The following is a 22,240-nucleotide window of genomic DNA, read 5'->3' on the forward strand; positions in this document are numbered from 1 at the left end:
CACTAAGCTCAGACGGGGAAAACGTTACATTCCCCGTTACATTCCTCATGTTCCTGTATCCTGGGAAGAACATTAGAGAAGTTTACCCTGATCCTGGAGGAGAGCCAGTAACACGTCCCCCAGCGTCCTGTAATCCCCAGGAACAGGAATCAGACTAATGGGAAAAGCCGGTGTTGTGGACTGGACTTACACCACAGATCAGAGATAACCAATAGTTCATTTCATTGTCTGTACCGCTTATCCGATCTATCCCCGTGTCACGGGGAGCCTGTCTATCTCAGGCGTCATCGGGCATCAAGGCAGGATACAACCAATAGTGCAAAATAAATAATAAATAAATAAAGGTAGTAGTATATAAAAGTATATAGTGTATATGTATAATATATTTACTGTACAGGATGTACCCAAGATGGCGTAACCTGCATTCTTTCAACATTCTTTAACTCTATTATGAAAGATCTCCCCTGGGTCCTAGTGAACCCAGCTGATCCTGCTTCAGAGCAGAGTTTCATCTACCCCGGGGCAAAAGCCCTGCTTCATAACCTCACTTCTACATTACACCTGTGATACCATCTTCTACCCCAGGTGGTAGAACCATGAGAACCTGGAATTGAGCTCAGTGAAGAGTTCAGACTTGATTATCTGCTGTCTTGGCTGGGTGATGATGATCAGGTTGTGAGGTAAGAGGATGTGATCAGCGTCACACTGACAGACCATGAGACACAAACATGACTAAATGATGAAGAGGAAACGTTCACAAAAAAGATGCAGCGCTCTGATGTTCACATCTGCAGAGAACAAAGCACAGGACAGGAGGGCAAAGGTCACAGCTCTCTCTCTCTCTCTCTCTCTTTTCTTTTATCTTTAGCACCTGGAGGCTTTTTTCCTTTCATGAGTCCTGACAGATGATGAACAGAATAAATGTATTTAACACAGGTGCATGTGAGACAAAGAGCCTGATCATCAATAACCACACACACACACACACATACACACACACACACACACACAAACACACACCTTTATTCTCTTCATGTCTTTCTTACCTTCTTTTTAACCCCTTCTTTTCTTAGTTTTTTCCTTTCTTCCTTTTTTGTTTTCTTCACCTGTCTCTCTTCTTAATGTCTTTTTTCTCTTCCTTTCTTCTTCCTCCTCTTCTTCTTTACATCCTTTTATTTTCTTTCTTTTTATTTTTCTTGATTTTCATATATTCTTTTTGATTTTCTTTTACTTCTGCTTCCTCGTCTTTCTTTTTTTCCTTCTTTCCCCTCCTTCCTTCCTTCCTTCCTTCCTTCCCCATTTATATTCCTACTTGTATTCTAGATTTCTTTCCTTTTCTTTACTCACTATGCTGTTCTTTATTGCTTATTTTCTTTTAGTGTCCTTCATTTGTATCCTTCCTCCTTTCATCTATTCTACTTCCTTCCCTTCCTTCTTTTTCAGATCTGTCATCTTCATATCTATATTTGTACTGTTTATTGCTTTACTTTGCTTTACTGACCTCTCTCTCTCTCTTTCTCTCGCTCTCAGAAGCCGAGCTGAAGAGAGAGACTCCCCCAGCCGAGGCCATGGCTCTGGAGGCTCTGATTAGAGGAGACACTCTTTTGGACAAAAGAAGCAGCAGCTCCAAGGAAGAAGAAACCCTGCTGGAGATTCAGGTAAACACACACACACACACACACATACCTACACACACACACACACGTTTAAATAAACACACATGTAAAACATTTACAGTGTTATACTGCACTATATTTTTAGGCCCATATTATATTTACCTTTTTAAAATAAATTATTAATTATTTATTAATTAAATTATTAATTAATTAATTATTTCAAAACTAATAATTGTAGTTACTTTATGATGCTGCAACTAAACCACTTAAGATTTCTTTCTCATTTTATGTTTAAATCCCGCAGAAATTGTCACATGAAAATAAATCAAAATGATAAATAAATAAATTAATTAATAATAATAATAATAAAAAAACAGAGAATCTTCTGGAATTCCTTGCACTTAATAAATGTGTTAAAATAATTATTATAAATGTATTTTATGAAGTAATTAAAGTGATAAATGATGTCAGGGGTGTTATAAGGACCTGGGAATTAAAGTGGAATAAAATAACTTTCCCCTCCTCCTGCAGAGGGTGCTGGAGGCTGAGGAAAATGGAGACGGTTTCCATGACGACGATGAGTTCGAAGTGGAGACGCCGAAGAGGAAACAGAGAAATAAAGGCAGGGTGAGTGACGACAGACACCTGAGAGCATGAACTCACACGGGGGGGCTATGACAGAGCAGCTGATGGAGTGATTAGTAAATTTGATTGACTTTATAAATTTTATTCATTTATTTATTTTTTTTAAATAAATTGCTGGAGCTGGAGCAGTTTCTGGAATTTTTGAAACCAGCCCATCTGATACCATCATCCATCATCTACGCTAGTCACAGAGATCCGACTTTTTCTTCATTCTTCAGTTTGATGTGAAGATTAATTAATTAAAGATGAGTTGGTGCCTCGTCCAGCCTCTACATGATTGGCTGATTAGATTCTATAAATGAGTAGGGTGTTCCTAATAAAGTGGACACTTCTATTTTAAAATTTAATGTAGCATGTTAAAGAGTGAAAGTGAAATCATCTGCATATCATGGTGTCATTTTATTCAGTTTCTATTGTTTCATGGAACTTTCATGTGTGTGTGTGTGTGTGTGTGTGTGAGTGTGTGTTTGTGTGTGTGTGTGTGTGTGTGTTTGTGTGTGTGTGTGTGTGTGTTTGTGTGTGTGTGTGTGTGTGTGTGTGTTGTTCAGGGTCGAGGTTCAAGCCGTAGGAAGACGGAGACAGTGACGGGGGACGATCAGGACAAACCCTACGTGTGTGACAGTAAGAGCTGATCACCACATCACAACACATACACACACACACACGCACACACACATACACACACACACACTTACACATTTACTAATTCAATTCAGTTAATTTTCTCCTCCTTTACTTTCCCTTTCTTTCTTTCTTTCTTTCTAATGTTCTTTTTCTCCCTCACTTAATTTATAGTTGTCTTTCTCACTTTCCTTCTTCTTTCTCCTTCCCTCCCTTCCTCTCTCTTTTCTTCCTTTCTTACTTCCTTCCTTTCCTCCCTCCCTTCTTCCTTTTTTCAGTCCTTCCTAATTTGTCCTTCCTTCCTTCCTTCCTTCCTTCCTTTCGTTCGTCTGTCCTTTCTTCCGTCTGTTCGTCACTTCCTCCCTCTCTCCTTCCTTCCTTCTTTCCTCCCTTCTTTTTTTTCAGTCCTTCCTAATTTGTCCTTCCTTCCTTCCTTCCTTCCTTCCTTCCTTCCTTCCTTCCTTTCCTCCCTCCCTCCCTCCCTCCCTCCCTCCCTCCCTTTTATTCAACTTGTATTCTGTATTTCCTTCCTCTTCTATCCCTATCCCCTTACCTCCTATTCTATCCATTCCTTACCTCCTTAATTTATCCTCCCTTACTTCTTATTCTATCCTTCCTTCCATACTTCCTATTTTTACCTTAGTCTCTTCCATCTTCCTTCATTTCCTTTCTGTTCCTGCTCTGTCAGACTTCAGGAAATTTATTTATCATATAAAAAGTAAAAATTTCGTATTAATATTGTTTCATGTCTGCTTCATTATAAAGGCTGTGATGCTTCAGGCTGTGTGTGTGTGTGTGTGTTTTGCTTCGTTTCAGCATGGACGTTATCCTCGAGAGCATGTGACTTCCTGATAAATAAATAAAAATAAAAACACATCTTTGAATGAAACAGTTTTTTATTTTTCTCTCTCCTCCTGCTCTGTTTTTTTCCCTTTTTCCAGACAGATACAAATTAAAGCATAACTCAAAAAGTGCTGACTCAGGTACACAACCAATTAGCCGTAGTTTACCTGCATGCTAAAATCTCGCGTGCATGGCTAAGAGTGCTGTTTCTTGTATGCTAATAGCTTTACTGAATGCTAATGCAGATCTAGCTCTGAATGTGCTAACACACATGAACTGTTTTGACTTTTTCATGTTGTCTCACCTTCTGTTTTCCATTTTGTACGATTTTAGTGAGCGCTAACGTGGAGCTTAGCTGATGTAGCAAACAAAACCACCCATTTACTACAGAATTCAAGCTAATAATCATCCGATATTTACTTACAAATATTTATCTGAGTGGAAATACAAATAGTTCAGTAGGTAGCTAGCATGCCACTGAGCTTGGTTACTGGTTTATGCAAGATACATTAAAATTAGCCTAAAGTTAGCTATGTTACTTATAATTATGTAATATCTTGCAATGCTCTTTACCAGATTTATTTACAATTATTATAAACCAAATTGTAGCTAGTTTCCTAGCAACCAGGGCTTGTCTAATGTGAGAGAGTCAGTCTTATAGCTAGCCAATGTTACATCAGTCTTATGGCTAGGCAGTGTCTTATGTCGGTCTTATTGCTAGTCAGTGTTACATAACTCTTATGGCTAGACAATGTTACGTCAGTCTTATGCCTAAGCAGTGTCTTATGTCGGTCTTATGGCTAGACAGTATTACGTCAGTCTTATAACTAGGCAGTGTCTTATGTCTGTCTTATTGCTAGTCAGTGTTACATCAGTCTCATGGCTAGACAGTCTTATGTCAGTCTTTTGGCTAAGGCAGTGTTACATAACTCTTATGGCTAGGCAATGTTACGTCAGTCTTATGTCTAGGCAGTGTCTTATGTCGGTCTTATTGCTAGGCAATGTTACGTCAGTCTTATGGCTAGGCAGTGCTTCATCAATTTTATGTGTAGACAGTCAGTTCTATGGCTGGGCAGTGTTGTCAGTCTTATGGCTATTTAGTGTTATGTTAGTCTTATGGCTATGCAGTGTTATGTCAGTTGTTTAGCTAGAGTGTTATGTCAGTCTTTTAGCTAGACAGTGTTATGTCAGTCTTTTAGCTAGACAGTGTTATGTCAGTCTTATGGCTATTTAGTGGTATGTCAGTCTTATGGGTATGTAGTGTTACGTCAGTCTTATGGCTAGACAGTGTTATGTCAGTCTTTTAGCTAGACAGTGTTATGTCAGTTGTTTAGCTAGACAGTGTTATGTCAGTTGTTTAGCTAGACAGTGTTATGTCAGTTGTTTAGCTAGACAGTGTTATGTCAGTTGTTTAGCTAGACAGTGTTATGTCAGTCTTTTAGCTAGACAGTGTTATGTCAGTCTTATGGCTGCGTAGTGTTATGTCAGTCTTATGGCTATTTAGTGTTATGTCAGTCTTATGGCTATGTAGTGTTATGTCAGCCTTATGGCTAGCCAGTGTTATGTCAGTCTTATGGCAGGGCAGTGTTACTTTAGTGAGACTACTCAGTGTGTGTCAGTCTTATAGCTAGACAATGTAAGGACAGTCTTAAGGCATTATGTCAGTTTTATGATGCAGTTACTAATACTGTAGATACCATACTACTGCACATCTCTGGCTAATTTTTCACATCTAACTTGATATTTAAATGATGTGCATGTTTTGTGCTCACTTAAGAATTAATTTCTAAAGATCATCATAATCTTGATATAGTTTTCTCTAGTTCTCTTTAGTTCATGAGAAACATCTAGTCTGCTCCCTCATAGCATTTTAGCATCCCAGCTAAAACAGAAGTTTAGCGTTGTGCTATTTTTAGATCAGAGTTTGCAGTCAGGTTGACTTTATGACTCACTGTGTTGTAGTTTGTGGTAAGCGTTATAAGAACCGGCCCGGTCTGAGCTACCACTACACCCACACACACCTGGCTGAGGAGGAAGGAGAGGAGGAGAGAGAACCTGAGATCCCTCAATCACCACCGGAAAATAAGACTCAAAACCACAAGTGTAAGTTAACTGCAAGCATTGTGACGGTGACCGTGTCCTGACTGACTGTGAACTAACCCAACTTTTATTTTTACTCGTATAAATCATATAGTGCAGAAGGGACCTGACAGTGGAGTCATCGCTAATGATTACTGTGACTTCTGTCTCGGGGACTCGGGCTCTAACAGGAAGACTGGCCAAGCCGAGGAGCTGGTGTCATGTTCGGACTGTGGACGCTCAGGTGGGGTTGACCATCATTTTGGTAGCATTATTTACTATACAACAGATACTGTACTACAAATACTATACTATACATCCTACACTAAATTTACCATACTAGTTACTGTATACTATAGATTCTGCAGATACTACACTACAGATACCACACTACAGATACTACACTACAGATACCATACCGCAGATACTACACTACAATTACTATGCTACAGACACTGTACACATTTACCATACTACAGTTAATACACTACATTTACCATACTACAGATACTGTACACATTTACCATACTACAGATACTACACTACATTTACCATACTAAAGATACTACACTATAGTCAGTATACTACAGATTCTACACTACATATACTATCCTACAGTAACTGTATACATTTACCATACTACAGTTACTAGTTACTATACTACAGATACCACACTACATTTACCATACTAAAGATACTACACTATAGTCAGTATACTACAGATTCTACACTACATATTCTATCCTACAGTAACTGTATACATTTACCATACTACTAGTTACTATACTACAGATACCACACTATAGTTACTGTATACATTTAGAAGTTACTATACTACAGATTCTACACTACATTTACTATACTACAATTACCATACTACAGATAGTACTTTACAGTTACTATACTACAGATACCACACTATAGTTACTGTATACTTTACCATACTACAGATACCACACTACAGTTACCATACTACAGATTCTACACTATAGTTAATACACAACAGAATCTATACTACAGTCACTACACTATAGCTACTGTACTACAGATTCTACACTACAATTACCATACTACAGATACTACACTATAGTTATTGTATACATTTAACATACTAAAGTTACTACACTACTTATACTATGCTACAGTTACTACACTATAGCTTCTGTAATATAGATACTACACTACAATTACTATACTACATTTACTATACTAGAGTTTCTACACTACAGATACTATACTTCTGTTCCTATACTACATCTAGCAATGCAGCGCAATAACTTTTCAAGGATAAGATCTTTCTTAACCAATTGAAATCCACCCTAAGCATCATTTATTTTAACACACTATGTGTGGAATATTCCATTACATTCCCCTTTACATGCATTATGTTCACACTTGGTTGTGGTTTGGATTCTCATTGAAGTTTGATCATCATCATCGTCACATTTTATCTTCTAGATTATTCCAGAGTGTGTTTCTCCAACAGTTTAACCTGAATGCGTTATTCCTCTTACACCACAGCAATTCTGTTCATATATTAAATGTGTACATAATAAGTTTACATTATCCACATGGTTTTTCTCTCGTTCTTGAAGTTTCTCAGCTTGTCACGTCACAAAGTCGTAAAACCTAAAGCATAAAAAACGTAAAACTTTACCTCTGACTGTTACTGTTACAAAGCGCTGACACTGGAGACTCCTTCCATAAATGTCTCCTTAGAATAAGAAAACCTCACTGATTACACACATTTATAATTCCTATGAATGAGCTGTTGCTGTAGAAACGATAACCCTTATTGCATTAAAATCAAGCTGTGATGTGTAGCTGCATTACTGACAGAGCTTCATGAGTGATTTCACTTAGAATTATGTATCACGGACATGATGTAAGTCTTTATGTGAGAATGTTCTGCTTAACTCATAGGGATGATGTTATTTATACAGTGGAACCTCAGCATAGGAATTTAATTTGTTCTGGAGGAGAGTTCTTAAGGTGAAAATGTGTATTGTGAAACGAATTTTCCCATCAGAAATAATAAATAATAATAAATGTAGATAATCCGTTCCAGCTCCCAAAAATATGACTGATATTCCCGATATGAAGCGTATGTAAACTGTATGTCTGCTTATAAAGAACTGACCCAAGCCAAGCATTCCATGTCAAGGCTCCTCACAGGAAGTGGTGCCACCAAGCTTGGGCTAAAAATAGAACAGACCGCCCACACCACCAATCTATCAACAAAAAACACCCCAAAAATCACCTAGCTTTTGAACGCATGCTGAAGACAACGTTGGTATCGTGGGTTGAGTCTTTCTAAACAGATTTCACTGACTGAAAACAAATTCGTAAACTCGCTTCGCTTGGCTTTCCACTGACGCTAACGAGTTTTAAACGGCTCCCGGACGTATGCGTGACTTAGCCGGCGTTCGGTTCTTTCATATGCTGAAAATGCTTTGTATGGAGATGAAAATTTCTTGCAAAATTTCAATTCTTCAGGCAAAAATGTGAATGCTGAGGTTCCACTGTATTGTTGTGCACTGAACCTGGGAGCTTTGTTTGTTTGGCAGCATGCGCTTGTGATTGTTCATCCTCTGTGTGTATTTTCAGATTATAAGACTCTCATTGTGTTTTGTCTGAGTGGTTTCAAATCTGTGGGAAGGACCGAAACATTTTTTTTTTATTATATACTGTTCATGTGTTCTGAACATTAGCACTCATGACTTTCCCTCATTCTCCATTTTCTTTTCCACATTTTTAATGATTTCTGTTTAATGTCCTGTGGATGTGTCACTCATTCTCAAACTGTTTTCCTCCTCATGAGAGAGAGAGAGAGGTAATAAGGGAAATGAATAATAATAATAATAATAAGAAGAAGAAAAAGCTAGCTTTATAGTATAGCTTATGGTATTGTAGGCATTATCTCCCAGGCTTCGTATATGTTTAACTGTTGAGTCAGAGAAGCGTACTGAAGCCTGGCTGACTGCTTGTGTTGTGTTTCTGCCACGATGACCATACGTCCATCGTACGTGTCAGCCGGACGCCGGAGTGAGACGAGACCAGACAGACTTCCGGAATTTTTCTGTGACACTTCTGAAAGCGAGGCTTCCACCTTTCACGGCTTCGGGGAGGACGAGCTGGACAGGCTGCAGTCGGACGACGACAGCGGTGAAGATAGACGGAAGAATCAATCAGAACACCAGGATTGAGGGATTTTTACGTTTTGCGTCCTGGATATTGGATTTTCAGCCTTGTCTTTAAAGAAGTCTGGGTTGGAGACAAGGAATTCTCCATTTTTTTCTCAGTTATTATAGATTTCTGTCAAGTGACAGAAGGAAAGAAATAAAACCATCTGTAAATTTATGGAGTTTGAAAAGAAGATCACAAGATTGTTATCAAACTGGATATGAAATCGAGAAGATCTGTGCTGACCTGTGAGAAGGTTCTGGAAGGAAAACACCGAGCCGAGAGGTAAGAGCCAATCAGAGGCATAGAAAAATCAATCAGTCAATCAGTCAATCAGTAAAACTCTCTGGTCCTGACAGGAAAATACAGAAAGAATGAGTGGCATTCCCTGGTCTTCAATACAAAACATGACATTTCTCTACCAGTTTCTTTATTTACTTAATAGCAGTGTTCATATCGCTACATAACACCTACTGTACATAACCCCTTATAACCACTGAGAGATAGAGAGAGATACAGAGAGAGAGAAAGATACAGAAAGAGACACAGAGAGAGAGAGAGAGAGAGAGAGAGAGAGAGAGAGAGAGAAAGATAGACAGAGAGAAAAACAGAGAGACAAAGAGAAAGACAGAGAGACACAGAGCAAGAGGCAGACACAGAGAGACAGGCAGACAGAGAGAGAAACATACAGAAAGACAAAAAGAAAGAGACAGAGAGAGAGAGAAACAGAGACAGATGGACAGAGAGAGAGAGAGAAACAGAGAGACAGATGGACAGAGAGAGACAGACAAACAGAGAAACGAAAAGACAGACAGACTGAAAGACAGAGCGAGAGAAAAAAGAGAGAGACAGAGAGAGAGAAACGGAGAGACAGATGGACAGATGAGATACAGACAGAGAAACAAAGAGACAGACAGACTGAGAGACAAAAATAGAGAGAGACAGATCAAGAGATAGGCAGACAGACAGAGAGAAGCAGGCAGACAGAAAGACAAAAAGAAAGAGACAGACAGAGAGAAAGAGACAGACAGAGAGAGAGAGACAGATGGACAGAGAGAGACAGGCAGAGAAATAGACAGACTGAGAGACCGAGAGAGAGGCAGACAGACTGAAAGAGAGAGAGAGACAAACAGACAGAGAGGAGGCTGGTGGTGACTTTCTAGCTGTTATAATAGAAGTGACACAGTGACGTGTTTCCTGGACATTAAAGGTAACTATAAAAGGATAAAAGTTCAGTGTGTGGTTCTGGAATGTTCCAGGCTTCGTCAGACTGCTGGGATGTAAGAGGAATAAAACACTTCAGGATGCACTTCTGTCCATCACACTGTCCAGCTGTTGATTCATTTTCTATAACATCGTGACACACACTGTTTTATTCCTCACACGAGTCTGTGTTTAACACGTGTGTGTGTGTGTGTGTGTGTATGTGTGTGCACTTTGCCTCACAGGCAGCAGAGGGAGCTAAACTCACACACTGAGGGGTGTGTAATGTGTTGTCCATTTCTCTGTCCAGGTCATCCGACGTGTCTCCAGTTCACAGAGAACATGATGGCGGCGGTCAGGACGTACCAGTGGCAGTGTATCGAGTGTAAATCCTGCAGCTTGTGTGGAACCTCTGAGAACGACGTAAGAGCTCACAACACTCTAGTGCTCATCGTTAGCTTTGTCACACACTGGTGAAGTGAGTGAGTGAGTGTGTGTGTGTTTGTGTGTGTGTGTGTGTGTGTGTGTGTGTGTGTGTGTGTGTGTGTGTGTGTAACTCTCTCTCAGGATCAGCTCCTGTTCTGTGATGACTGTGATCGGGGATATCACATGTACTGCCTCAAACCTCCCATGACTCAGCCACCTGAAGGTAACACACACACACACACACACAAACACACAAATAACATTTACACGCACTAACAACACACGTCAGCACAGTCATCACACACATACTACACACTCCACCCCCCCCACACACACACACAAAGACATGTACGTGCACATCACACACACACACACACACTCATGCTGTAAATGTCCTGTTCTTTTGTACAGGAAGTTGGAGCTGCCATCTTTGTTTGGACTTACTGAAGGACAAAGCGTCTGCTTTTGGAGAAGCGTAAAGAGCGTCCTCCTTCATCACACACACACACACATCCTCCATCATCTTATCTCTACACCACACATCACACACACATATCACACACACACACACACACACACTCATCCCACACACACATATCTCACACACTACCCACACTCATCATACACTCACACATACTACACACTGATCCCACACACACACACACTCATCCCACACACACATATCTCACACACTACCCACACTCATCACACACTCTTCAAACACACACATACACACACTCATCCCACAGACACACTACACACTCATCACACTCAGCCAACACACACACTACACACTCATTACACACACACACATGCACTCAACCCACACACACTACACACTCATTACACACACACACATGCACTCAACCCACACGCACTACACACTTAACACACACACATACTCAACCCACACTACGCACTCATCCCACACACACTCGTCCCACACACACTCATCCCACACACTACACACTCGCCCAACCCCCCCCCACACACACACACTCATCCCACACACACACATCTCACACACACATGCACTACACACTCATCACACACAAACACTTATCACACACACACACACCAAAGACAACGATCCCACACACACAAACAGCACACACACACCACATCACCATCCTCCACTGTCTTCCATCATCTCATCTCTACACACACACACACACACACACACACACGTCCTGCAGAAGTCTACCTCACAACTCCAAAATAAATAAATAAAGAGCTCCAGAGGTCAGGAGAAACCAGAAGGAAATCCAGCTGCACAGATCTCCACACTCAGATCTCAGAGAACATCTGCTTTAAATCATTTCACACTAAAAAGATCCAAATTATTATTTTTAAATCATTGTATTTTAATGCACTCGATTTTTATATATATATATATTTCGAGAACTGTCATTTTAAAGACGCTTCAGTTTCACAACACACTGAACTCACCTCACATCTGTTCATTAGCCTTAAACTCCGCCCACTTTAAAAAAAAAAACTTATTAAAAAACCAACCGGTGATTTATTTCAACTAAACCTCAGTGTTAAAGGCAGAAATATTACAAACCGCCCCTTTAAATTCTATACACACTTTAAACACACTATATTGCCAAAAGTTTTGGGACACCTGCCTTTACATGCACATGAATGTAATATGGAGTTGTCCCGCCCTTTGCAGCTATAACAGCTTCAACTCTTCTGGGAAGGCTTTCCACAAGGTTTAGGAGTGTGTTTATGGGAATTTTTGACCATTCCTCTAGAAGCACATTTGTGAGGTCAGGCACTGATGTAAGATGAGAAGGTCTGGCTCTCAGTCTCCACTCTAATTCATCCCAAAGGTGTTCTATGGGGTTGAGGTCAGGACTCTGTGCAGGCCAGTCAAGTTCCTCCACACCAAACTCACTCATCCATGTCTTTATGGACCTTGCTTTGGTCACTGGTGTGCAGTCATGTTGGAACAGGAAGGGGTCATCCCCAAACTGTTCCCACAAAGAGCATGAAATTGTCCAAAATGTCTTGGTATGAAGCTGAAGCATTAAGAGTTCCTTTCACTGGAACTAAGGGGCCGAGTCCAACCCCTGAAAAACAACACCTGAACTCAATGATATGGAGGGGTGTCCCAAAACTTTTGGCAGTATAGTGTCTCATAATAGATATCTCAAAATCTAGCAGATTTGGATTTCAGACATGATTAAAGTTGTTGTATTGTTGTTTAGTGTGTAGATTAGTGATAATGTTCCCCCTGCTCTTTTCTCTTCCCTCATCATGTATATATATATATATCTATATTAGCGTCTGGCTTTGTGTCCGGATTTCTTCTCGCTCCTCGTCTCCTCTCCTTCCTGCTCCGTTTTCTATAATGCATTAGAAGCTCTATTTTCAGAGCCGATTCATCAAGAGCGCTCTTCACATCTGCTGAATATTTTATTTCTTCCTGGCAAAAGACTCCAACAGACAATGCAGTTTGAAAGTTTTTCAAAATGGCCGACTTGAGAAGCAGACACTATGTTAGTAGAGATTTTTTTATAAACAATTTCCTGTTTTTTTCCCTTCTTTCTGTGGTTTGTTTCTTGTTGCTTTTTCTCTGTTTATGTTTGTTTTTTTTTTTTGTAATTTTGCAGGTTAATAAAATAAAAGTGAAAAAAAAATGATGGATGTTGGATGAGTGTAACTGTGCTGGTTGCCGCTAGAGGGCAGCAGAGGAGCACACAGAGGTCACTGAGGGACATTAGGCAATGTTTCTATCAGACACTGAAGAAGACAGAACAAGCCAGAGTTGTAGAATAAAGTTGTGCTTATAAACCACACAGAGGCAAAAGACCTGGGTCAAAATATATAGAGATATTTTTGTTGTTTTTATTTATTTAGTTATTTATTTATCTATCTATTTTTAAGTGTATTGTTTATTTATCTATTTATTTATTTACATATTTATTTATTTATCTATTTATCTTTAATTATTTATCTATTTATTTTTATTCATTTTTAATTATTCATCTATTTATCTATGTATCTTTATTTATTTATCTCTCTATTTTTATTTATTGTTTAATTATCTATCTATCTATCTATCTATCTATCTATCTATCTATCTATCTACACTATATTGCCAAAAGTATTCGCTCACCTGCCTTGACTCTCATATGAACTTAAGTGACATCCCATTCCTAATCCATAGGGTTCAATATGACGTCGGTCCACCCTTTGCAGCTATAACAGCTTCAACTCTTCTGGGAAGGCTGTCCACAAGGTTTAGGAGTGTGTTTATGGGAATTTTTGACCATTCTTCCAGAAGCGCATTTGTGAGGTCACACACTGATGTTGGACGAGAAGGCCTGGCTCTCAGTCTCCGCTCTAATTCATCCCAAAGGTGTTCTATCGGGTTGAGGTCAGGACTCTGTGCAGGCCAGTCAAGTTCCTCCACACCAGACTCTGTCATCCATGTCTTTATGGACCTTGCTTTGGTCACTGGTGCACAGTCATGTTGGAAGAGGAAGGGGCCAGCTCCAAACTGTTCCCACAAAGTTGGGAGCATGGAATTGTCCAAAATGTCTTGGTATGCTGAAGCATTCAGAGTTCCTTTCACTGGAACTAAGGGGCCAAGCCCAGCTCCTGAAAAACAACCCCACACCATAATCCCCCCTCCACCAAACTTTACACTTGGCACAATGCAGTCAGACAAGTACCGTTCTCCTGGCAACCGCCAAACCCAGACTCGTCCATCAGATTGCCAGATGGAGAAGCGCGATTCGTCACTCCAGAGAACGCGTCTCCACTGCTCTAGAGTCCAGTGGCGGCGTGCTTTACACCACTGCATCCGACGCTTTGCATTGCACTTGGTGATGTATGGCTTGGATGCAGCTGCTCGGCCATGGAAACCCATTCCATGAAGCTCTCTGCGCACTGTTCTTGAGCTAATCTGAAGGCCACATGAAGTTTGGAGGTCTGTAGCGATGGACTCTGCAGAAAGTTGGCGACCTCTTCGCACTATACGCCTCAGCATCCGCTGACCCCGCTCCGTCAGTTTACGTGGCCTACCACTTCGTGGCCGAGTTGCTGTCGTTCCCAAACACTTCCACGTTCTTATAATACAGCTGACAGTTGACTGTGGAATATTTAGGAGCGAGGAAATTTCACGACTGGATTTGTTGCACAGGTGGCATCCTATCACAGTTCCACGCTGGAATTCACTGAGCTCCTGAGAGCGACCCATTCTTTCACAAATGTTTGTAAAAACAGTCTGCATGCCTAGGTGCTTGATTTTATACAACTGTGGCCATGGAAGTGATTGGAACACCTGATTCTGATTATTTGGATGGGTGAGCGAATACTTTTGGCAATATAGTCTATCTATCTATCTATCTATCTATCTATCTATCTTTTATTTTTGCATGTGTATAGTTTCAATAATTTCATCATTTCAATTTTACAGATTTCTCTTCAGCCTGACTTTCTAACACTCTGTCCAAGGACTACAGGTAAAACACAGCCTTCGATAAAAACAGGTGCATTAAATAAACCAATAAATAAATAAATAAATAAATAAATGTGGACTTGGAAGATCTCACAAGAACAAAACCATCGTTACACCTCCAACACGAGTGATTTTTTTATTTATTTTTTATTTTATTTCTGAAATTCTACAGCGGTCAGTTTGTGTTTCTGTCAAAAAAGTGAGCTCTTTGTGAGGGAGATTTAATATTTGAATAAAAGTGGCAAATTCAGCATTCTGAGTTAAATAAAAATACCTTATATTAAATAAAATAACCTTAATTTGGCTGCACATCTTAAATAAAAACACGACACTATATATATATATATATATATATATATATAACTGAAATGATAAATTCTATGAAAATGTCTTTTTTAATGCCTGAGTGAGTCAGGAGTCAGTTGATAGATGCGTGTGTGTGTGTGTGTGTGTGTGTGTGTGTGTGTGTGTGATATACTCACTGCTAAAAATTACTCAGATCTAAACTCGATCTTAAACTATCTAGTCAAATTTATTTATTTATTATTTAGATTACAACAAGCAAAATACAAGATTATTATTATTTTCTATTATTGTCATTATTATTATTATTGTTGTTATTGTTCCTTTTTAGACATATTTTACAATTTTTTACACAATTATTATTTGCTAATTTTATTGGCAGATTAATTCGCTTCTTTCTGGAAATTAGCAAAAAATGTTTATAATAAACAAAATAATCTGAACAGAACAAGAACATTTAAAACAGTGAAATGTGTCCAAAAAGGTTTAATCATCTTAAATTTGGTGTACTGTAATCTCTTAATATGAAATACTAGTCTTTTTGACTAGAGTCAAGAAATTTGATCTTGTTGCGAACAAAACTCATCACACTATTTCCCTTTTTGTAGTTTAAAGGAAAAAAAAATGCCAAGGAGTCATTTGGGAAGCAAAAGAGTCGACTCTTCTTAATGAGCTGAGTCAAATGAACCGACTCACTGATTCAAAGCACTGTTCTACCAATAAATCATGACTTTAGAGAAAAAAATTCACAATCATCTTTATCATGAACACATAATCAAAAATGAATTTTTTAAATATATTTTTTCCTACATTACCCACAATGCCTTTTAGTTACCTGCCGATAGCGGTGAGCGATGAAGAGAGATGCGGCGGCTCTTTAGTCCTTTACACGTTTACTCCATCTCTCTCACTTCCTCATCTGTTCACTCTGCTCAAACATGTCAGCTTCCACATCAGCATTCTGTTATACACAGCTGCACGGCATTCTGGGACGTTGAGTCCAGCGTTAGCAGCAGCGTATCTGATACTTCTAGACTCCTCATGAGTGAGAAGAAACTCCTGTTTTTAGTTTCCAGAAGAACACCAACCCTCAGGACATCAACATCACAGATATTACATAAAGAGTTCAATATAAATATGAATAAACATTAATATATTTTAGATTAAATGCTTCCTTTAGTTTCATGATGTCACTTTATCTATATGACATTGTGCATTTAAGATCTTTACGTTTGCTTTTCTGGCCACAAGCTTCAGGATCTAGAATCTGCAATCTTAATGAAACAAGAAGCTTTTCTATAACAGTTACAAACACAAAGGGGTGCCAAAACTTTATAGATATCAAATGATAGAAAAATAAACCCAGGACTCTGATTCGCTGAGCTGTTTATTGGTTATTTATTGATTTATTCGGGACGTGACATCCTTCTATTCGTTCATCACTTCTAATATCTTTATCTCTGGAAAAAATAACAACAACAAAAAAAAGACAGAAAAATAAACCCCTAAAAGCTGTAAAATCCATTTTTAGAAATGTCCCATGCATAGTTTTGTGCTTGTTGTGCCTCTAATAATAATAATAATAATAATAATAATAATCGCTCTGGATTTTCTACACAGCATTCTCTATGTGCGCACTGGCTGCAGTGAGGATAAATACACGGACTATGTTACACGCTTCATATCGTTTCACAAAGCAGGACCAGACGAAGACGGGGGGAGAGGAGGAGGAGGAGGAGACTTCCTCACTCACAGCAGGTGCCTCGCCTCGCCTCACCTCACACTGATGATGAGCTGATTATGGGCCGATGAGTCCTTCAGAGTGTCTTTTAGTTTTGTTTGTCTCCATGCATCTCTGGCAGTGATGGCGCTTCATGAACCGCTTTAAGATACACAGCTTCCTGAAATGGCAGCGTTTGTTTGTTTGTTTGTTGGTTGTTTGTTTGTAAAAGAGACAACGCTGGACGGGAAACTTAGCCTTAGTCCGAGCATGAGGTCCTCTGGTGCTGGCAGAGACTCTTAGGAAAGGAATGTGTGTGTGTGTATTTGTGTGTGTGTGTCTTCTACATTCAGAGTATATTTACAGTTTCATTTTGGCAGGCAGGTTAGATAAAGAGGTTTAGATGAGATAGGTTAAAGTAGAAGTGTGTTATTAGTTCCTATGTAAGGTGGAATGAATATTGTGTAAAACTTGTGGTCATTGTGCTGTCCGTCTACATTCACCTCTCAAAAGCACCTCTGAAACACTGCTTTCACACTTTCATTATTAAAAAAGAGAAACAAAAATACTGCCTTAACCTCAAACAGCGTGCTTAACGATCCCAGTTAGCATGGTGTAGCTAGCGAAGCCAAGCATGAGAGCAGCGGAAATTTTAAAAAAAAGTTTGCTGTAACTCTGGAGGTGAGGACGGTGTTTGGTGTTTGGTGTAGATCTTGAGGAAGAAAATGAAGACGAAGGCATCACATCACATCACCTAGCTACGATGCCTTTTTGTGCTACGTCCCAGATCGCCTGATTCTCCTACGGACTAAAGGGATGTGCTCATTCTGTGAGGAAAATAAATACGTTTAAACGTGTAGCAAAGAGTTTATAACGCAACTACCAGGATACGTAAGATTTGTCATTTAAGGTAAAGATTTAAACCGGGCTGTTGCCTAGTAACCGTCTGCGTAAACACACTCCCTTCTGCATTCAAGCTTTTCTTCATTCAATACTCCTCTCTTGCGCAAGGAATTGTGGGTAACATTCGCTGTGAAAGTAGCCACGGATCCAGAAATAGTATATACCTGAAATAGCAGACCACCAGAGTAACTCAGGGACCCTCATTTCAACACGCTGCAATTTGGGACACGTTTATTCCGATCTTAGACGCTGTTCAGGGCGGATAGAGAAGGACACGCAGTGTAGGTAATATATATAATTAATCTAAATATTAAAACTTAATTCTTGAAATATTTCCAATTTATCCTTAAAATACTACATTTTTCGTGAAATATTACGACTTTATTCTTAAAATCGGTATCGTTGATCGGCCATCAAATCAGCATGTCTCTGTAACATCATTGTGCATACCAACAAACGTCCCGCTGATCGTACGCTGTTCTTTTCTTTTGCCACTTTCAAATATCAACAATTAAATATTATCTCATATTATCTCATAATTGCTCATTAACCCCTAATAATCAATCTGATTGGTCAAGAAATATAAAGAATAGTCACTGTGCTTATTTTTGGTAGTGTGAAAGCACCTAAAAGGAAACTCCAGTGTTTTTCCACCTTATTTTCCATCTTCTACATCTGTACCATATGTGTGATTACCACAAATAATAGACTCTGGTGAAAAATCAGGTTCCTCCAAACTCTAAGGGTCAGTGTAGTGGTAGCAGTGTTGTGTTGCCAGATCTGTAAAATTCCCACATTTATGTTTTTTTCCCTGTTCACAGAATACAAATGTTTGGTCATTTTTGAAAATGGAACCAACTCCAACAGATTATTTCAGTTCCCATGGAAACGCCAGGCTTCCCAGCATGCCCTAGTGGTCATAGGAAATTCCTGGGGTATGAGAGGAATGAAACATTTACCACTGTTTTGGGAAAGTAATCAACTTTGGTGTGGAAACAATAACTTTATTTAGTCATTGATTATTTTCCTATAAAAGCGCTCCCTATGTTATTTATTTGTTTGTTTGTTGGTTTGTTTGTTTGTTTATCAGTGCAGGGAAATATACCCAAATTCCTCCTCATGTTAATCACACACACATTACAGATGTACTAGATTTTTATCTTTAAAAAAAGAAGTTTGCTTTAGCTATTTCACATGAACCTGTCTAAACATGAAAAGTTTAAACCAACGTAGAAAGGTCTCTGAGTGAGATTTTCTGAAACGTATGAAAATAAACCCGAGTTGCGTTGCGTGGGATAACACTTAAGACGCTGGACGCCGGACGAAACAAACACTGTGCAAATCCTCGCTGAGGAACGGCTTCCGAAAAGCCCTTGGATCTTTTCTCTCCTGTGGAATGTTTGGGACTGAAAGCTCTTCTTCTGCTCCATGTCATGAAAAGAGGATGAAGTAGACGACAGACTGTTTAAATATCCATTAAAGCAGTGAGTGTTTTGTTCCCTTGGTCACTGCTGGTACAGAGTAGACAGAAATAAAAACCTGACATTCATATGCGCAGTCTTTTGTTATCTCATATCGGAGGTTTGGATATAATCGGGTTAAATACAGACAGTCCACGTTTGTAAGGTTTTCGTTGACTTATTGCATGCCGTAGAGTCTGTGGCTACGCCGTTGAGTTGAAGCAGACGGCCGGTGTGTCTGCTGTATCGCCGAACAGCATCGGGCCGCTTCCTCTGCTTCCTCCTCCGGGTTTAACAAGGTTAATCACGGCCCGGGGCTCGTCAGGACGACTGCATGAGGCCCGTCAGACGCTTCCCTGTCAGAGACTTACCCTGAAACACACAACAACCCAGGACTAAATCAATGATAATACAACACAGTGACTTAACCACTGGAGCTACTACTGCACAGGCCTAGGCGACAATCCTGAGCTGAGGACAGGGAGCAAACAAAAGGTCTAAAAATCACAGGAGCTGCAGAACACAAACACATACAGAACTTCAGAAATAACTTCAGTCTAGTCAAATTCCTGTATGTTTCTCATCCTAGTAACAGCACATAAACTGCTAGAGGCTACATCATCGCTAGGGATGGACACAATTAGTGAAGCTGGTTTTATTTCATACGAAACCTAAAAGCCAGTTTTTTTATTATTATTATTATTTAGGATATTTTAGTCTCTGTGGCTTGTCTCCATGACAGGATGCAGCACTGAGCTAAGTAACCCAAATGAAGCCAAGGGTGCCAATACTTTCATCTCAGCAAAAACATGGAGAAAGAGTTCAACAGTGTCAAATTATGTTGAAATACAAGACAGCTATAGTTCCTTCTTATTCGTTGTTGATGTGTGGAAGAGTCTCTTTATCCGTGTGTGTGTGTGTGTGTGTGTGTGTGTGTGGTGTATTACAGCCTGAATCACCAGAGTGTGCAGTGTGTTCACTCACCACACTGCGGGTGAATTTCTCCAGAGATGTGCGGCGGCCCTGCTCACTTTCAGGCTGTTTAAAAAGACACACAAACACATACACGCTCAGAGGATGTGTCCGAAGCCAAACCAAGGAGAAAGACCTGTGTATATCTGGTGATGTCAATAAAATCCAAAATGATTTCCTGATAATAAATAAGTACAGTGGAACCTCGGCATCTGAATGCCCTCGCCTATGAGTTTTCGCCTTAAGCATTGAAATTTTGCAAAAAAAGCATTTTCGGTATACGAACCGAACCGCACACCGGCCAAGTCGCGTGTACGTCCGGGCGCCTTTCAAAACTTGTTAGCGTCAGTAGAAAGCCAACCGAAGCGAGGTTTCCGAATTTTACAAATTTTTTTCCAGTCAGTGAAAGCTGTTTAGAAAGACTCAACCCACGATACCAACGTTGTCTTCAGCATGCAGCAAGCTACATGATTTTTGGGGTGTTTTTGTTGACAGATTGGTGGTGTGGGCGGTCTGTTCTATTTTTAGCCCAAGCTTGGTGGCACCACTTCCTGTGAGGAGCCTTGATACGGAATGCTTGGCTTGGGTCAGTTCTTTGTAAGCATACAGACATACAGTTTACATACGCTTCATATTGGGAATATTGGTCATTTTTTTGGGAGCTGGAACGGATTATCTACATTTACATTATTTCTTATAATGTACACATAATACACATAATCTTATAATACACATTTTCACCTTAAGAACTCACCTCCAGAACAAATTCAATTCCTATGCTGAGGTTCCACTGTATTGTGATTATAAGACATGAATTGAAACCTTGTGCTCACAGGTATAGTTTCTGTGTCAGAATTCAGTAAAACTTTGTCGTGAATCATTTTGTGTTTCGAGTTCCCACACACCTTCTTTCTGGCGAGCAGGAGGTCCTGGTAAGCGCTGGAGCGTAAGAACCGGGTGTAGCTGTCGCTCTTCATCAGCTTGTAGATGTGATCCTGAGGAAGAGAAGATGAAGGATGAAGGAAGAAATCCTGGAAATGCAAAGACTTCTGTATATTGTCTGTCTTAAAGACACCCACTCAGATGGTCTCGTTTCCAAATATGGATTCAAATCTATGTCCAAATTTCCATCTATGGTCTTACGGGCACATCCACTTAAATTGGTCTCATTTCAATATGTGGACTCAGAGACACACCCACATCCCCATCTATGGTCTTAAAGGCACACCCACCTGAGTTGGTCTTATTTCCATATGCAGACTCAAAGACACACCCACATATCATCTATGGTCTTAAAGACACCCCCACCTGAGTTGGTCTCCTTTCCATATATGGACTCAGAAACACTCACATCCCCATCTATGGTCTTAACCAACCCACTAAAGTTGGTCTTATTTCCATATATGGACTCAAAGACACACCCACATCCCCATCTACAGTCTTAAGGACACACCCACTCATGTTGATCTTTTCCATATGTGGACTCGAAGACAGTCACATCGATATCTATGGTGTAAAACACACCCACATACACTATATTGCCAAAAGTATTTGCTCACCTTCCTTGACTCGCATATGAACTTAAGTGACATCCCATTCCTAATCCATAGGGTTCAATATGACGTCGGTCCACCCTTTGCAGCTGTAACAGCTTCAACTCTTCTGGGAAGGCTGTCCACAAGGTTTAGGAGTGTGTTTATGGGAATTTTTGACCATTCTTCCAGAAGCGCATTTGTGAGGTCACACACTGATGTTGGACGAGAAGGCCTGGCTCTCAGTCTCCGCTCTAATT

The 22,240-nt window shown here is 39.7% G+C and overlaps 2 protein-coding genes across 4 annotated transcripts in view; one reads left to right on the plus strand and one right to left on the minus strand.

Annotated features, from left to right (window-relative positions):
- The window catches only part of dpf3 (double PHD fingers 3), a 53,264-nt gene extending 39,990 nt beyond the window's left edge, over nucleotides 1–13,274 (plus strand). Inside the window, exons 4-12 of one of the 3 annotated variants that reach the window (XR_009203586.1) lie at nucleotides 1,531–1,658; nucleotides 2,148–2,243; nucleotides 2,810–2,882; nucleotides 3,824–3,865; nucleotides 5,688–5,828; nucleotides 5,920–6,048; nucleotides 8,838–9,272; nucleotides 10,501–10,613; nucleotides 10,758–10,782. Coding sequence is in view for 2 of the 3 variants with exons in the window: in XM_058379643.1 (XP_058235626.1) it covers nucleotides 1,531–1,658; nucleotides 2,148–2,243; nucleotides 2,810–2,882; nucleotides 3,824–3,865; nucleotides 5,688–5,828; nucleotides 5,920–6,048; nucleotides 10,501–10,613; nucleotides 10,758–10,839; nucleotides 11,028–11,095 (872 nt within the window). In the remaining variant the exon portion in view is untranslated. Of the gene's footprint in view, nucleotides 1–1,530; nucleotides 1,659–2,147; nucleotides 2,244–2,809; nucleotides 2,883–3,823; nucleotides 3,866–5,687; nucleotides 5,829–5,919; nucleotides 6,049–8,837; nucleotides 9,273–10,500; nucleotides 10,614–10,757; nucleotides 10,840–11,027 lie in introns of those variants that run through there. The other 2 variants (XM_058379643.1, XM_058379644.1) reach the window with 2 other exon arrangements.
- Nucleotides 10,601–22,240, minus strand: part of rgs6 (regulator of G protein signaling 6) — a 153,475-nt gene continuing 141,835 nt past the window's right edge. Inside the window, exons 16-19 of the mRNA XM_058379627.1 lie at nucleotides 21,354–21,443; nucleotides 20,461–20,514; nucleotides 16,229–19,848; nucleotides 10,601–10,833 (exon numbers count right to left, since the gene is read on the minus strand). Of these exons, the coding sequence (XP_058235610.1) occupies nucleotides 19,798–19,848; nucleotides 20,461–20,514; nucleotides 21,354–21,443 (195 nt within the window). The 3' untranslated portion in view covers nucleotides 10,601–10,833; nucleotides 16,229–19,797. The remainder of the gene's footprint in view (nucleotides 10,834–16,228; nucleotides 19,849–20,460; nucleotides 20,515–21,353; nucleotides 21,444–22,240) is intronic.

Source organism: Hemibagrus wyckioides, linkage group LG25 (genome assembly GCF_019097595.1).
Source record: "Hemibagrus wyckioides isolate EC202008001 linkage group LG25, SWU_Hwy_1.0, whole genome shotgun sequence".
Lineage (NCBI taxonomy): Eukaryota > Metazoa > Chordata > Actinopteri > Siluriformes > Bagridae > Hemibagrus > Hemibagrus wyckioides.